The 15,188-nt window shown below is 49.7% G+C and overlaps 6 protein-coding genes across 6 annotated transcripts; 4 read left to right on the top strand and 2 right to left on the bottom strand.

The window, feature by feature from the left end:
* Nucleotides 1-33: 33 nt before the first annotated feature.
* On the bottom strand, nucleotides 34-783 carry CC77DRAFT_949361 (alpha/beta-hydrolase; the record flags this gene model as incomplete). The annotated part of the gene is made up of 1 exon (XM_018535252.1): nucleotides 34-783. One exon carries the CDS (start codon nucleotides 781-783, stop codon nucleotides 34-36), a length of 750 nt encoding a protein of 249 aa, XP_018379614.1.
* A 1,309-nt stretch (nucleotides 784-2,092) lies between these two features.
* Nucleotides 2,093-3,214, bottom strand: CC77DRAFT_1001860 (snare-like protein). Its single transcript, XM_018523164.1, has 4 exons — nucleotides 2,896-3,214; nucleotides 2,810-2,844; nucleotides 2,238-2,753; nucleotides 2,093-2,179 (listed from the first exon to the last, which is right to left on the bottom strand). Exons 1-4 carry the CDS (start codon nucleotides 2,927-2,929, stop codon nucleotides 2,117-2,119), a joined length of 648 nt encoding a protein of 215 aa, XP_018379613.1. The 5' UTR covers nucleotides 2,930-3,214; the 3' UTR covers nucleotides 2,093-2,116.
* Nucleotides 3,215-4,030: 816 nt separating this feature from the next.
* Nucleotides 4,031-4,801, top strand: CC77DRAFT_949257 (hypothetical protein; the record flags this gene model as incomplete). Its single annotated transcript, XM_018535245.1, has 2 exons — nucleotides 4,031-4,411; nucleotides 4,469-4,801. 2 exons carry the CDS (start codon nucleotides 4,031-4,033, stop codon nucleotides 4,799-4,801), a joined length of 714 nt encoding a protein of 237 aa, XP_018379612.1.
* Nucleotides 4,802-5,398: 597 nt separating this feature from the next.
* CC77DRAFT_1067230 (hypothetical protein) lies at nucleotides 5,399-5,745 on the top strand (the record flags this gene model as incomplete). Its single annotated transcript, XM_018528973.1, has 2 exons — nucleotides 5,399-5,513; nucleotides 5,561-5,745. 2 exons carry the CDS (start codon nucleotides 5,399-5,401, stop codon nucleotides 5,743-5,745), a joined length of 300 nt encoding a protein of 99 aa, XP_018379611.1.
* Nucleotides 5,746-6,443: 698 nt separating this feature from the next.
* Nucleotides 6,444-9,203, top strand: CC77DRAFT_1100185 (HET-domain-containing protein). Its single transcript, XM_018530052.1, has 3 exons — nucleotides 6,444-6,707; nucleotides 6,830-8,023; nucleotides 8,076-9,203. Exons 1-3 carry the CDS (start codon nucleotides 6,698-6,700, stop codon nucleotides 8,903-8,905), a joined length of 2,034 nt encoding a protein of 677 aa, XP_018379610.1. The 5' UTR covers nucleotides 6,444-6,697; the 3' UTR covers nucleotides 8,906-9,203.
* A 1,828-nt stretch (nucleotides 9,204-11,031) lies between these two features.
* CC77DRAFT_1083082 (hypothetical protein) lies at nucleotides 11,032-12,192 on the top strand (the record flags this gene model as incomplete). The annotated part of the gene is made up of 1 exon (XM_018529380.1): nucleotides 11,032-12,192. One exon carries the CDS (start codon nucleotides 11,032-11,034, stop codon nucleotides 12,172-12,174), a length of 1,143 nt encoding a protein of 380 aa, XP_018379609.1. The 3' UTR covers nucleotides 12,175-12,192.
* Between the last annotated feature and the right edge of the window lie 2,996 nt (nucleotides 12,193-15,188).

The raw sequence follows: 15,188 nt of genomic DNA, 5'->3' as shown, positions 1-15,188 counted from the left end.
CATTCATCTCCCTCCTTTTTTTTCTTCTCCCAACTAAACAGCATCACCAGCAACCCTCTGAACCCAGACCACCGTCTCCTCAACCCGACTCAAAAACGGACTATGTCCACTCTTCAGCCTCGTGACCTCGATCTCTCCAGCCGCCTCTCTCACCCCATTAACCATGCCTTCCTGAACCTGCGGCGGAACACACTCATCGTCTTCGCATAATAGGTAGCTAGTCGGTATCTCCTTCCAAGCCGCACCCGTAGCAGGCGCATAGAACGAAGCTACAGCCTGTGACTTGATTTGCTCGAACCAGTATTGTCCCTCGTCCTCGGGCAGGTCACCATAGAAGATCTTTGCAACTTTTGCATAAACATATGGCTCCTGGACGTCCACCCACTCGGGAATAAAGTGGTGAATGGCATCCTGCAAACAGATCCCCTCGTCCAGAATATACGCTGCCATATACCCCGTTCTCATCACTCCACCGCTAAGCCCTTGTGCTTTCCGCTCTTTCTTGCCTAGCCCGACTAACGCACACCCGGAGATGATACCACCCCAACTGTGTGCTAGGACGACGACGTCGTTTCCTGAATCGCCAATGGCGTTGAGTACGAGTGCGCGGACAATGGCGATGTCTTCTGTGAGGTCGGCTGGGGGGTCGGGATTGCCAACGGATGCTAGCTGAGCGGAGTGCGTTGTGTAACCTAGAGCGCGTAGTTTGGTGATTAGGGGGTTAAAGTGGGAGGGTGTGTGCCAGGCGCCTGGAATAAGTACGAGTTCAGGCTTCTTAGACATGGTGCGGACGGGTGGGAGTATTGCTGTGAGAGTGAGAGGTGGGATGTGTAAGGTATGTCGGTCGAGGAGAGATGCATGAGCCGTACTCGATGATTTTCGTAGGAGGATTGTTGGTTGTCTTGAAACTTATAACGGGTGACTGGTCTGAGCGTTGGTCCACTCGTATCTCCCCGTGACTGATCGAACCTTTTCAGATAGGGTATGCGCAGTTCAAGCTCAACATTGCCTGGATGGTTACTGTGAGTTGGGAAGGAGGCAAGCGGTCAGTAATTACTAAGCATGGTGTTGTGGGAGCCAGTCAGCATAGCGACTACGATGTCGTGCTGGACGCCTAGATACGCCCGGGCTGACATGGCCTTGACGTGTATGTTGGAGGCATAGCGCTTACGTGTCCTCACCGTATTGTTGTCGAGTTCGAATCAAAATCTAGGCGGAGCAGACGACGGTAAGACGTGATTGTGAAGGTGAGTACAGTCAGAGTCATGGCTTTGTGCTGCCGGGTACTACAGCAATCTTCCCAATCTTCCCCACAAGGGCTGAGCATGTGTTTCCCGGGACGCTGCCCTCAATTTTATCCTCGAAATCCATATACCTTCCAACGGATGGCATGTTTCTGCTAGCAGAGGTTGTGTCCACATGTCTTTATTTCCGATTCCTCCATGAAACTGGTGTTGACCGTCGCCATGCGGCATGGCATGAATGGCGTCATGATATCAGAAAAGCTGGCGCTGGTCTTGACAGACGAAAGCTGAAAGCGTCGAGCTGGATGCTCCATTGAGGACACTGTTGGGTCTCCATGGCTCAATCTTCTCCCTTGGTCCTCACATAGGATGTGCTTCGGTCGTTGATGCTCGGCTGGTTGTAGTATGGATATCTGCACGTGCGTGCACGATGATCGGTTCGTCACATGGTGTAAATTGGCTGGTTCATTGCGTAGTTCTCGTTCGTTTACGTCCCGTAAGAATACTTCCACTGAGGTCGATATCGGATTGTTGGAGTTCCAAGGTCTTGATCGAAATTGATAGTGTGGAGTGGGGCGGACATGAACTAAAGCGTTAGCGAGGGGTGGTATTCACGATGAGCCTACAGCCAATCACGACTCGCAAACGCCAGGGGTCACTGGAAGGGTATCCTTGTCCACCCAATAGGGGAAAAAGTCACGGTAGGACTAAATGCAATGCATGTGTAGAGTTGTACACGAAAAGCTGAAGCTTGGGTATTGTTGTACGTCTGTCGCCGTCCCCAGGCGATGTTTGCGCCTCCAACGCCGACAGTACCCAGAGTCACGCCCCTGGATACAAACTGAAAGCACCGACTCGCTGCATGCATACCCCTAGAAGAATCTCCACCAGATGAAGACGATGATTATGAAAGCCAACCCGCCAATGGGTCCGTACTGCGCGTTGTTAGCATTCCACAATCTTGACGTGTTCGTATTGCTGTCCACGACTGACCTGTTTTAGCAACAGCTCCCAATTGATGCGCACAGCAGCCTTCTTGTACTTCCTACTATCTTCGCGCAACCGACTCGAAATATCACCCATCCTCTCCAGACTGTCCCCACGGTACAGCAGATCCTCAATGTTCTTGGTCATGACCTTTGTGACGTCCTTGAGCTCATCGTTCAGCTTGTCTAGATTCTGTGTCGCTCTCGCGTCTTGATATGTCTTCTTTGAGCGCTGGATAAAGGTGTCGAACTCGACAAAGGCGTAGGGCCGGCATGTTGGCGAGAGGTACTGATGCGGTTGGTATGTAGTGGTGAATTCGCGGTGGAGATCGGAGAGGTATGTGAAGGCGAGTTTGCGCGGGTAGGACCTGTCGCATATGCAGAGGAAGCAAAGGTCGCCTTCGATTATGTAGTGATATGTGTAGTTTCCGCTCTCTATGCTCGCTTGTTGCTCAGCGTTACGGCTCAGACGGCGCTGGACAAGCTTGACTTTGGCCTTGACCTCATTGAACTCTGCGTCGTTCTGGGAATTGTAAGTTTCTTGAAACAGAATACGCGCATTCTTGGAGGCGGCAGTACCTGTTCATCGTCGACTGAGGCTGTGAGTAGTAGGCCTGGACCTCTGTCAGCGCTTCTGGACCCTAGAATACTGCAGAGTTACTGACCATCAAGCCGGGATATCATCGTGTGCTTGATCATGGTGGCGCTTGTGGGGGTAAAACAATGCCCGATAGTTGTAGAGTATCGCCGGTTTGGGCCAGTGTTATCAACTTAGGCCTGCAGTCGTGGGATTGCGCAGGAAAGGCTACGTGTTGGTGTTGATGATACCAGATCGCAGAAGATGACGATGCGGAAAGGGTCGCGGAAGAGCGCACGGACTCACCAACCCCATTCACACAGCGACCAAGCATGCCGTGACCTCCATGGCTCTGACATCCATGATTCTGAATGACTCTCCAATGCGGGTCACGGATCCAAAGAGATAGCACAAGTTGATGTTGGCATCGTCAATACAGAACGTTTGGTACAACCTCAACTCAACGCCCCAGCCACCATGCCGAATCGCGCCACTGCGCTCGCGTACTCTTCTCGCACCTTCACCCCAATCATTGAGGGGCGGGCGCACTTTCAGCCCTGATGCAAGCAGCTCGCTGTCCTCGGACTTGCGCCTGCCATTCACCAAAATCCAATCGTACGCGCTAGCGACCCTTTCTGAGACGGTACCTGCTCAAGTCCAACACCAAGCCTCTCTATCTGAACCGAATCACAATCATGTCGTTACCGGTGAGGTATGTACCGTTTCTTCACAATGTCCTGAACCGTCTCTTCCAATCCCTAATACAACCTTCACTTTCACTACCCCCACAATCGAAGACCCAGCAACATTTGGCAGCCTGAATTTCGTCTCTCCTAAACCTAATTAACAAGAACAGACCGTCATCCGCCACTCAACTCGACTCTTCACACGACTCGAAATCAACAACTACTTCACCCATAGAAAACACGTCCGAGTCAGGGCAAGAGCGAACTACTATACCACCAGATCCCGAAATACCAAACAAAAGAGCAAAGATGTCTCATTCCATACCAAACTCATCATCTCTCTCTTCAGCTCCCTCATATCCTTTTGAGCAGACCTCGCCTGTTGCCCCAAATCTGCCAAGCCAGACCGCGGACACTGCCATTCCGAGCATAGAGAACAGCTCGTCCAACATAGCAACCAATGACTTTCTACCTCAGACTCAGCAGGCGCTGGCATCTATGTCTGCGCCTGAATCAATGACCGCGTCAACATCCAACATGGGCGCTAAACGCGCACCCAAGCAGAGCCCAAAGCGAGCACGCGAAGAGGAGGATGACGAAGAAGAAGAAGAAGAGGCCTTCGGCACACCACCACCCAAGAGACCAGCCAAGAAGGCAAAGAGACCAGCAAGCAGCAAGACCGCTACAAAGAAACCGGCAAAGCTGAAGAATACCCCCGCGCAGAAGCCTACAGCCGCACCACCACTACTACCCAGCTCGCGCCCATCACGAACCCGCAGAGCACCAGAGCGCTTCGAGGATCTTGAGGAGAAGACTACTTCCAAAGCTCTTCCTGCCAAAAAGGGGGCCAGTAAGGTTTTTGATCCTGTCTATATAACCACCAATTCCTCCAGCCGCCTCGTCAAAGCCGATGTTTACGTAAGTCTGCCCTCAATCTGTCATCACCTCACACAACATATCTCTGACACATCCCAGCACATGCTTCTTGAAAGACCGGCCTGGAACTCTCTTACCGCATCCCAACAATCCACTCTCATCTCCATGCTCCCCGAATCTCCCGACAACGTCAACCTCCTCGCCAAAATCTCTGCTGGAGAAACGGTAGATACGCGACCAGCAGCGTTTACACTAGCAAACAACTGCTTCCGGACAGACGTCGCCAAGTTCCAGGAGGATCTCAAGAATGGTCATTTGGCGAAGACGTGGCAAGCTGCTGCTGAGCAGGCGGTTGTGGAGAGGGCGGCGGGGGAGTATGATGGGTGGAAGGCGGAGGAGGCGGAGGCTTGGTGGGGGCAGAAGGGGATGTGAGGTTACTCATGTCAAATCGGTGGGCAAAGTCGAGCCTCGGCTACTATGGAAAGCTGACTATCTTCTCAAGTAAATGTCGTCTGCACGAGGAAACTATGGAAGACGATAGGTGTCGCGTTGCTGAAGGCTCGGGTTTGAGTAAAGCGAGCGCATGCTAGCAGCGTACTGCAGTACGTCTTCCGTTTTGCCTCCTTCGGTAACCTCTTTTGATGAGTCTGCAATCACACATATGTTCTCCCGGCATCCTTGAAAGTCGGGGAAGTCGTACTTGGCTCAGCTGCTCTACATCATTACGGTGCTAGGGGATGAAATGAAATGAACTTGTAGGGGGATTTCTCAAAAGATTCACACCATTTGCTATTGTCCATTCACGAGACGCAGCGGAAGCTGCGTCAATCAACAGAGTCGGTGCACACTTGTTTCTGAATGCCCTATTTCAACTCCAAACTCCAATTCCCAACTTTCGCCTTCCATAATCCAGTTTCTCCTAGGCAATCAACATCGGCTCACTCTTCTACACTCAAATACCAATTCACCTGGACGGTCACACATTCAACAGCGGCATCTTTACCTAATTCGGTATCTCTAACAGGAACTATGACCTCTAGATTCCGGCTAATGGACCTTCCGGGGGAGCTGTTTGACAATGTCATTGCGCATTACGTACACAGTGTTCCCGTTCATGATGCCTCGGCTACTCGGGCAGTCTCCAGTAAGTTAATCCGAGAAACACAGTTATTGTTTGCTAATACCTTGTAGGGGCATTTGACCAAGCTATAAGCTACCAGATGATCGCAAATCTATCGCAAGACGGCATGAAGGTCTCACCACTCCGCGCGTGTCCGGCCTCCAGAACCACCAAGCCCTCTACTCACGACAAACGTTCACTCCGAATCATCGCCCGTATACATTACGATCTTCACACCATCATTGGCCGCCCCTAGCGCGTGAGCTCATTGGACGACCTGCGCGTTAGAGATGACACGCGCAGAGGCCGATTTTGTGGGGCTTCCTAGACGGCAATTGGCTGTCTAAGTACCCTCAGCTTATACCCTACCGGCTCGAGATGAAAGCCACCCCAACCTCTAAAATCACGCCATCAAGATACGGTACTTGCGATACATCGAGATGGCTGCAGTGCAGTGCCTCGGATGTTTCTGAAATTGTAAATCATTATCATTCCACAGCTTTCGGATTCTGGAGAGAGGGTTTTCGTGGTGGTTTCCAAGCTATCCTGACCATCATAAGAACTATACCAAGGAAAAGAATCTAGGCGATGTCACATGACCGGTCTGACGGGCGACACGCCTCCTGGATGTTGGAAGATGCATGATGCAGCTGGATAAGCGCCACCGTCGTTTTGCAGCAAGTCGGAGAAGATGCAGCGCTGAATAGATAAGACCATACTGGAATGACCTCGCAATCTGCACCTGCCGGACTAGAACGTACACCCATAGGAGCGTGTTTTGGTGATGGACATATAGACTTACCGGAAGTGAAATGGGTGGTCTCAATGTTCCGTTGTGTCAGTGGCTGCTAAAACAAAAATGCCTTGCCGGAAATGGTTAACCACCAAGCATCTCTGGCGTCAGCCTTCCAACACGTTTCAACAGTTCAAGATCTCCCCCATACCCTTGAGGTCAGCGATTCCTCCAAGTTTCGAGGCAAACGTTTTAAGGCAAATGTACTTCAGCCTCGCTATGATATGTCGACGTGGTGCTGGTATGCTAAGACAAATCAGACCTCACGTCGGAAGCACATGCTTCACATAACACGGCTGAGCACTGCACCAGTCACATCTGGCGTTCAGCCCGACCACTACGCACCTGGATACTTACTGCAGCTCTCCATCACGACGCCCTGATCCGTATTATCGCCCGCTTGGCGACAACAGAAATGCGTTTTGGTAGGCCTACCTGTCTCCTTATCTCTTGCTCAGAAGTCCTTGGGAACGTCTAAAGTTTTCCCGAATGAAATGTTCATGACGCTCATGGACGATGAAGTATAGATCGCTAAACATACAAGCAGATGAGCTTCGTCTTATCTCCATCCTATCTCGCTCACCCTCAGCCTCGCTCCGCCAAGACAACGACGATTTGGTGGCTTGCACGCTAGATCATTACTCACTGATCAGAGCATCAGGGAAAGCATTATTGCCGACAAGAGACGCAGAGATTTCACTGGACTGGACGTCAGAACATCAGCGTGATGAAGAAAGACAACGCCGCCGCAAGGACTCTGGCTCGTCATTTGGAAGCACAGGAAGTGAAGAGGTCATCAGTCATAAGGCGCCCATTGGTGAACATAACATAGCATCCCAAGACTTTGAAAACCACCGCTCGATTGGTGGCAGGTTCGAATGGGGAGATTACGTCGCTCTATCTTACACTTGGGGCAATCCAGCGGATAAGAAGAAGATCATCCTCAATGGCGAAATCGTCCTAGTGCAAGCAAACCTTGAAGCTGCTCTACGTGCGCTACAACGAAAAGAACCGATGAGGTCTGGATACAAGATCTGGATAGATGCGTTGTGTATAAACCAGGGGGATCTTGGCGAGCGAAGTCGCGAAGTACGTCGAATGCGGCTGATCTACAAGATGGCTGCTGATGTCGTGATATGGCTTGGGAGTGAAGCCGAGGAAAGCGACAAAGCCATGGATCTGATCCGCATTCTGTCCGATTCATGTAAAGACGGCACCGACAAAGCGCTAGGGGTCAAGCTGCGACGAGACCCTGGATACCTCGAGCCGGGTGCTTGGCTCGCTCTCAGTTGTCTGCTTGAACGCTCATACTGGAACCGCATGTGGATTATTCAGGAACTATGTTTGGGTGGCGCCAACGCTCCAATTCTTTGTGGATACAAGAGCGTGACCTGGAAAGAATTCTTTACCGGTATCTACACTTTTGGGAAATACAACGTCGATGTCATCTTCAACTGCATCGATCGCGAAAGAGCATTGGTCGGTAAGAAGCCCTTCGGCCTAAATAGGAACAAGATCATCCACATTGATATGGAACATGAACGACAAATCGGAGCTGGGAAAACACAGTACATGTGCCTTTTGGATATAGCCAGGAAGTCAGATGCGTCAGACCTGAAGGACAAGGTTTACGGAATACTCGGCCTCATGCCTGGTCCAGTGACCTCATTGATCGATCTGGATTACGCTCGCTCCATTGAGAAGGTGTACACTGAGTTCGCTAGGAACTACATCACGGGAAGTAAGTAGAGATACATGCATCAGGCACCAAGACATCACTAACTGGAGATTAGCACAAAGCCTGGAGATACTGGAGCAGTGCCGATTTAGGGACACGAATCTGCCATCATGGGTTCCTGATTGGAGAAACAAGGAGCACTATCGCCTTTTCAGCGGCACACACTCCACCTACCATGCGAGTGGTACCTCGGTCGCTTCGTATCGTTTCAGTGACGATGGCAGGATATTGTACGCAGATGGCGTCATGCTTGACAAAGTTGACGGCTTAGGATGTGCGTACCTGGAATACGGTACCAGTACGGAGCAACCAGACTGTGTCGTCCCTTCCAACAATGCATTGAATGTCTATGGGTCTGATGGGTCGATGCGCGATGCACTCTGGCGAACTCTAACGGGAAATCGTACTCCAAACGGTCGTCCGGCCCCAGATACCTACGCCGAGATACTGGACTTGCCACTAAGGGAGAGCTATTCCAACCCGTTACCATCACGAGGAGCTAGAGCATTCAGTCGATTCCTGACCCAGAGTGCTTCCCTTTCGGTCGCCAGTAAGAGGCTCGATAGTTATTTCGTGAATCCATCGGATATATTCCCAAAGACAGGTATCGATGCAGTCGAGCGTGTGTGGAGGTTTACGAGAACGCACCGCATGATGACCACATGCAAGGGCAGAGTGGGGATGGTACCACGTGAGGCACGCAAAGGCGATCTTGTTTGCGTACTGTCTGGTCTGGATGTGCCCGTTCTGCTTAGGCCTGGAGAGAACCGAACAGAGCCACTTGTGCTTGTTGGTAGTGGTTATGTGCATGGCATCATGGATGGCGAAGCGATTCAGTGGATGCGAGATGGTCTTTGTGAGTCGGAAACATTCTCTCTCCGATGAGGTGATTCTTTCTCTCTGATATCCCCCATTTCTTGTTGATCGCAGCCAGATGGGATGGAAGAATAGCCAAACTGTAACATACTCAAGTTGAATCCGCTCGCTGCCCCTAGGGAAAAGGATGGCTTTACGATTCCAAGATATCGAACTCTAAATGACCCCCTAAGCACTACTAGACTAGCAACATACGTACTTTACATGGGTCTCTCGTCTTCCTTTCATCTATATTCTCTCTATCGCAGCAGATCCTGCGCCTTCCCATATAGAAGGAAGTTTCAGTAGTAGTTGTAATACAAGTCCTAGAGTTTGTGACCGATCCGTACACACGATAGCCCGCTCCTCAGCACTTAAGCAGAGGTCTCTTCGCCGCTGCGATGTGCTTCGTCTTATGAGCTTAATAATCTATTCTCTTTCGTGCACATAGGCCTATTATTGGATGCAGTTGCTGATTATTGCAATGATGTCGAAGTGCGATAATAGTAGACCTGGGAATTTAATGTAGTATTCCGAATATATGCCATTAGAGCAAAATAACATCGATAGTAGAGAGCAGATAACATACCGAGTGAAGTGTTGTTGTGAGATTATGATTCAACTGCTTTTCTTCTTTGTCCGCAAAGTCAGGATAATAGATCCATTTTGACCTTAAGAATTGTTCCAACCCATATGTTAGTATATATATATATCCAGATCACTTTTGACAATCTTCAGCAGGGTTCGATTGTTCCGGTGGCAAATATCACAATTTGAAAGGATGTAGCGCTTGTAACAGCCATTCCACGTCTAATACTACAGCTAGTCCTTAGACGAGATACTACTTATACCACAGAACGTCGGGTCACGAAGCACATATGCATTATTGTTGGAGGCTTTGGCTTCTGGAATGCGAGGTCTAGAGGTAGATAAGAATCGAGGGAAGATGCAGTAAGACCGCGTCCAGCCCTCTTGAAGCGCACGTGGCTAAAAACCTTCAAACTCAAAACGTCCGGTAAAGTGGGAGCATAGAACGTGCCAGATGTCCACTTGGAGCGCACACCTAGGCATGTCGGATCGAATCAAGCCAGCCCATAGTTAAGCGCCTCGCCCAAGAGCCAGGCCGTGCGACATAACAAACTTCAGCTCGACGGAAAGCGCCTCCAACATTAATCGTTAAACATCCCTGGCGTTGTGCATATCTGTCATACATCTAGAGCATCACTGTGAAAGCCAGGTATTTTGCGTGCACCATGCTCTCGGTAATACTCCGTCGTTGTGTTATCACGACCACACATACCTATGTAGCTTTACGACATCAATTTGTTGTTGACTTAGAAGAAAATAGATTTTGCTTCCCCAGATTCGCTCCACATTCCTGCAGATCACTTTTGAGGCCAGCCTGACGATCGCCTCGCCGAGGCTGGGGGAGCCTTGCACACGCTACAAAACTAGATATGCACTAACACGATCTAATGTACCCGCAGGGCAAGTGTATCGATTTGGCTTCTCGCCTCGCGACGCTACCCCTTCTGGCAATCTGACAAGATTATCGAGATGGTCGCTTGCATTCTCCCGCGTTCAAAGACAATGCTCCTCGGAGGACAACTCTATTTCGCCTCCACTACTGCGGGCAGTGGGAAGGTTTCGATCCGTTCCTCTCTGACTGCTGTGATGATTAAACGACGGCGTACCACCTATCAATTCTGCGGATATGAGCAGGTGCAGAGGGGTCGTTCAACTACGACGTTCGACACCCCTGGCCATCATCGATTACAGTTCACACTACCAAAAATCTGTCTTGACCTTCCACTACTTTCAGGACCCTGAATCGCATGTCTAGAACACATGCAGATGCATCAATCTGGCATTGAGCTCCGCAAGGCGAGACCACCCTCGTCCAGCTAGTGAAGTGGGAAGCTGAGCTATACCTGGGGTTCGAACGCCCTTCGACGTAGAGAACTCGACGGCATGGCCGAAGAATGCTCTCTATCGCCTGGACATCTGCAAGCCACAAGGTCTGGAGCAGCATACTCAGCTGGATACTGACCCTGTATCGTGGCCATCTAGACCCGCTTGTAATGAACATAAGATAATCCTCTCTGTCCCCGATTATCTCGGTATCACAACTGTTCATCATCTCTATTCAATACATCATGCTCTTCAATCCTGTCTTGTCCGCACTGTTGATGCTCGGTACGGCTTCTGCACAGGTCAGTACCAAGTCGTTGGTGACTTGCATCACAAAGCAAGGAAGTAAATCTTCAGCGTCGGTGAAGACGGCGTCTAAAGTCCTTACCATCCCTTGGTACGCCTTAAAGGTCACAACATCCACTCCATCCCGCACTACCACGCCCGCTACTTCTACGATCATCGTCTCCACAACGGTGACGTCGAGCACAACCACGACACTTCCGGTTGAGACCGACACAATCACCACTACGTCTACAGAGATCAGCACGGTCCCTGAAATCACAACGGCCACGATCACTTCTGACAGCACTGCCTACACGACAATAACAATTACTGACACCACTACGATTGCTGCCTCTGCCGGCTTCGTTCCGATTGAGTCCAACGTCCCTAACTCGCAAAAGCGCCATGTCGCAGATGATTTGGCTCTAGAGGAGAGACAAGATTCGCGCAAAGCCAAGCTCTACGTTAAAGATGGCAAGCCCGCATTTGATCCACCGCGCTTTCCACAGTCAGTCAACTGTGCTGGCATTGTCGCCGTCATCACAACCAAAGTAGTCACAAAGACTGCAAGCACCACACGTGTAATCACCGCGCCTACACCACTTGCTACTTCTACAACGACGTTTTCAACATCCACTGTCATCACAGAAACGCCACCGCACGCATCAACAACCGTTACCGTCATCACCACTGTCTTGACAACTAGCACTTCAACATATACAGAGACTGCCACAAACGTTGTGAGCGCGACCGTCAGCATTGACATGCCACAAGCGACATACTACGCTGCATGCGCTGAAAACAACTTGATCTCGACTGTCAACGGTGTACCCATCGATGGAGCGTATGAAGGAAACGGACAGTTCTCATATGTAGGAGATACAGCCACCGCTTACGACTGCTGTGTCGTTGGAATCAACACTCCCAACGCTGCTGGAACCTTCTGGTTCACCCAACCTGGGTCTTCTAACTGCTACGTGATGATCCAGAATAGTGGTCAGTGTACTCCAGATACGATAGCAGGTACCCTCTCGTTGAGCAGCTGGAGATCATGGGTCGTCAGCAACGGCTACTGTGGGTATTGGGGATTTCCGACTCAGTAAGGGAGGAAGATGTTTACGGCAGAGATGTTGCCTCACTAGGCGATTGATAATTTCTATTAGTCAGTAGTGTCAAGGAAGCGACTCTCATAAGATAAGACTTAGATGACCTTTCTGCTCCCAGCTCACCTTGTTCTCGTGTCCCCACCTCGTGAGCTGTCGATCGTCAAGAGGTATTACACGAGCAAGGCCTATTACTCCATAAAACTAGCAAACTAACGAGTCACGGCATAGGATTACGATGCCTTCCATAGTCAACGACATTCGAGGAGATATCTAAGCCCAGTTCGTGGCCACGTCGTACGGCTCCAAACCCCCATGCGACATCCTAAACCCCTTCATGGTGTTTCTCTCAAGGGACTGTCCAGCGGCGCCTCGCACATATCTTCCATGACATGCGCCATTTGGAGGGGTTGGTGATAGCCTGGACGATTGACGGTTGGGGTGGCCTGTGAAACGTCTCCTGCTCAAATGAGAAACGGTAAGAAGAGACAAAGTATAGGTCAGTTCTGGAATCGCTGGGCGTCAGCCGGGCTGACAAACGCTGGGACAACTTGCATCGAAACTGAAGCGTTAGAGTAAAGTAATAATAAGTGTTATCGAGTTTAAAGCACTTCTGGCGTGCCGCGTTGCGCACCGTACTGAGGATTGACTACCAATTTCGCTTGACGAGCATGAGACTTAGGGTTAAAAGCTATCAGTTATGATTAGAATATATAGATTAGATATTGAAAGCGAAGTTTCCTCCAACGAGGTTCAGACGTAGAGTAGGGGTTGACTTAATGTTAAGAAGTGGTTATAAAGTTCCAACGCCAAGACCTCAGCAGTACAAATGAGCAGTGCGAGAAACTTAACAAAACTTAATTAAAATGCTATAAATATCTTCAGCTATGCGAACAATGCAAGCATAGGGTATAAGTACTAATATAAAGGGATTTGTTACATAGAAAATGTAGGTTTCCGTAAATAGACTGCGTTGTAGATTTTGTAAGACATCCTAAAGCAACGCTGTAGTTTGCTCAGTGCTGCCTAAGTTGCGGTACCCGTAGCTTCTTCTAATGCGTCCTGCACCTGTGTAGGTAGTATTATTGCCAGATCCAACAACCGCTGCGCGTACTGCTCTTGCGATATCCCTGAGAATGTCCCGCTTTCTAGCCTTGATGTTAACGGTGTCCTTCTTCCGCTTTACCAGCTTCTCTATTTTAGTCTTCATCCTCTGCAAGGGCGTTTCGTCGGGCAGCGCGAAAGATGTCTATAGTAGTTCAAAGAGTTAGCGGGTGTTCGAAATGCAGGAGATGTGTTGAGTTACTTACGGCGCATAAATCAGGATCAATGATCGCTCTCTTCTGAAGTCATTGATTCGTAACGATGGATAGAGTTCTCGCTTGAGGAGAAGTCAAGCGGAGGATTCCAATCAGGCGGAGGCATCCAGTGGCGCGGGGGGGTCCAGTTCAGCGGAGCAGTCCAGTTGGACAGAGGAGTCTAATCGTTCGAAACGTGATTCATCATTTACCCAAGGAGAGTTTTAAGCGTGACGGTCCCATTCAAAACAGTAGCGATTTACAAGATATATTTACCAACATATCCGCCAAATACCTCGGAAGCCCAGTTCGGCAGAGGAAGAATGAACCCTTGGTCGCTTTTATCCACAAATGTGTTGATACTGTCCTCGGGATCGAGGGTAAGTCCTCTGACGACGAGATGAAGACTCGATACCTCCGAGATATCATCCGGTACGCGACTCGAGGGGAAAGTCACGCGACGTATTCACTGGCGATTCACCCGGAATCCTCTGATAATATAGATCGTCCTTCTCAGCGAGTGGCCAATTTGACAAGCGCCGCTGCAGTAGGCAGCCTCGTAGCAGTCAAGCATCTACTGAAAAAGTATGTAAAGAGTTGGCCTTCGTCCGAATATCTCAATTGGAGCCACAAACAGGGTGGTCTCTCTGACCCTATCGGAGCAGCAGCATCTAACGGACATGTTAAAGCCCTGCAGCATCTACTGACTAAACTTCGGCCTTTGGTAAACCAAAAATCTGGACTACCTCGAGGCTCTCCGCAACACGAGCTGCAGCAGTTGAATCGTCGACTCTACTCCATCTTTTGTATGGCCATTCGCTCAAAACACTGTCCGACGATCCAAACCCTTGCAGATTTCGCTCAAAAGTACAAGATGTCTTTCGGCTTCTATTATGACAGCTATAGCCCAGAACAGGGTGACGAATGGATCAAGCATGCTGTCAGGACTGGTTGCGTCAAGACTTTTCAGACTACCCTGTCTGTGATGATGAAAATTAATCCCAAAGCTTACCATTCACTAAAAGATCACTATCTAAAGTCGGCGTTTTGGTACTCTTGCAGGTTCGGTCAGGGAGACGTTCTTCAGTATCTCATTGTCCAAGACCGCGTCTTACTGCAGAAACATGGCAGATATGGTATGAAGTTGGCTGCTAGACACCTCTGCCGGAACATCATCACCATACTCCTCGGAAATGGCGTCTCAATCAATGATGGTAAGCCCGTTCAGGAAGCAATCAAGTACGAAAATATCTCTATAGTTGAGTTCATGATTGCCCACGGCGCAAAGGTGGATGCAAAGGTAGATGCAAAGGTAGATGCAGTAACCTACACTTCTTGTTTGTGTAGTTAAATTAGCGGAGGAGTTACCGTAGTATCTGGACGGCAAAGTAGACTGCTCTACGAGGCTTGTTAATGACGTAGAAGGTAGCGAGTTTTGGAGGAGTAGATTTGAGGCTGTACTTCATGTGTAGACTGCGGAAACTGTTGCCTTTCTTTAGAAAACCTTGGTTCGCTTCCATGTGAAATTTTTCTGCTGCGTATTCGCGGGGTCTTGGCTGCGTGTGCATTTAGCCTGTCTGTGGCTTAAATACTAGGGTCTAATATGTGCTATAGGCCTTTTGGGTTTGTTCCTCTGTGATTACGGGTAAGTACAGAGCATGTGCGGTGCGGATGCAAGATTCCTATCTATCTGCTTTAATTAAAAGGTCGTCTTGA

The sequence above is a fragment of the Alternaria alternata genome (assembly GCF_001642055.1).
Source record: "Alternaria alternata strain SRC1lrK2f unplaced genomic scaffold CC77scaffold_34, whole genome shotgun sequence".
NCBI lineage: Eukaryota > Fungi > Ascomycota > Dothideomycetes > Pleosporales > Pleosporaceae > Alternaria > Alternaria alternata.
The sequence above is the reverse complement of the archived record's forward strand: the minus strand, read 5'-3'. Positions and strand labels throughout refer to the sequence as shown.

What these genes read in the sequence shown, in the direction of transcription:
- CC77DRAFT_1001860 (XM_018523164.1), bottom strand. Translation starts at nt 2,929, where the DNA reads ATGATCAAGCACACGATGATATCCCGGCTTGATG. An exon ending in GATGATATCCCGGCTTGATG is followed by an intron (nt 2,845 to 2,895) that starts GTCAGTAACTCT and finishes ACAGAGGTCCAG; the next exon opens with GCCTACTACTCACAGCCTCA. An exon ending in CCTCAGTCGACGATGAACAG is followed by an intron (nt 2,754 to 2,809) that starts GTACTGCCGCCT and finishes TACAATTCCCAG; the next exon opens with AACGACGCAGAGTTCAATGA.
- CC77DRAFT_1100185 (XM_018530052.1), top strand. An exon ending in TAGGAACTACATCACGGGAA is followed by an intron (nt 8,024 to 8,075) that starts GTAAGTAGAGAT and finishes ACTGGAGATTAG; the next exon opens with CACAAAGCCTGGAGATACTG.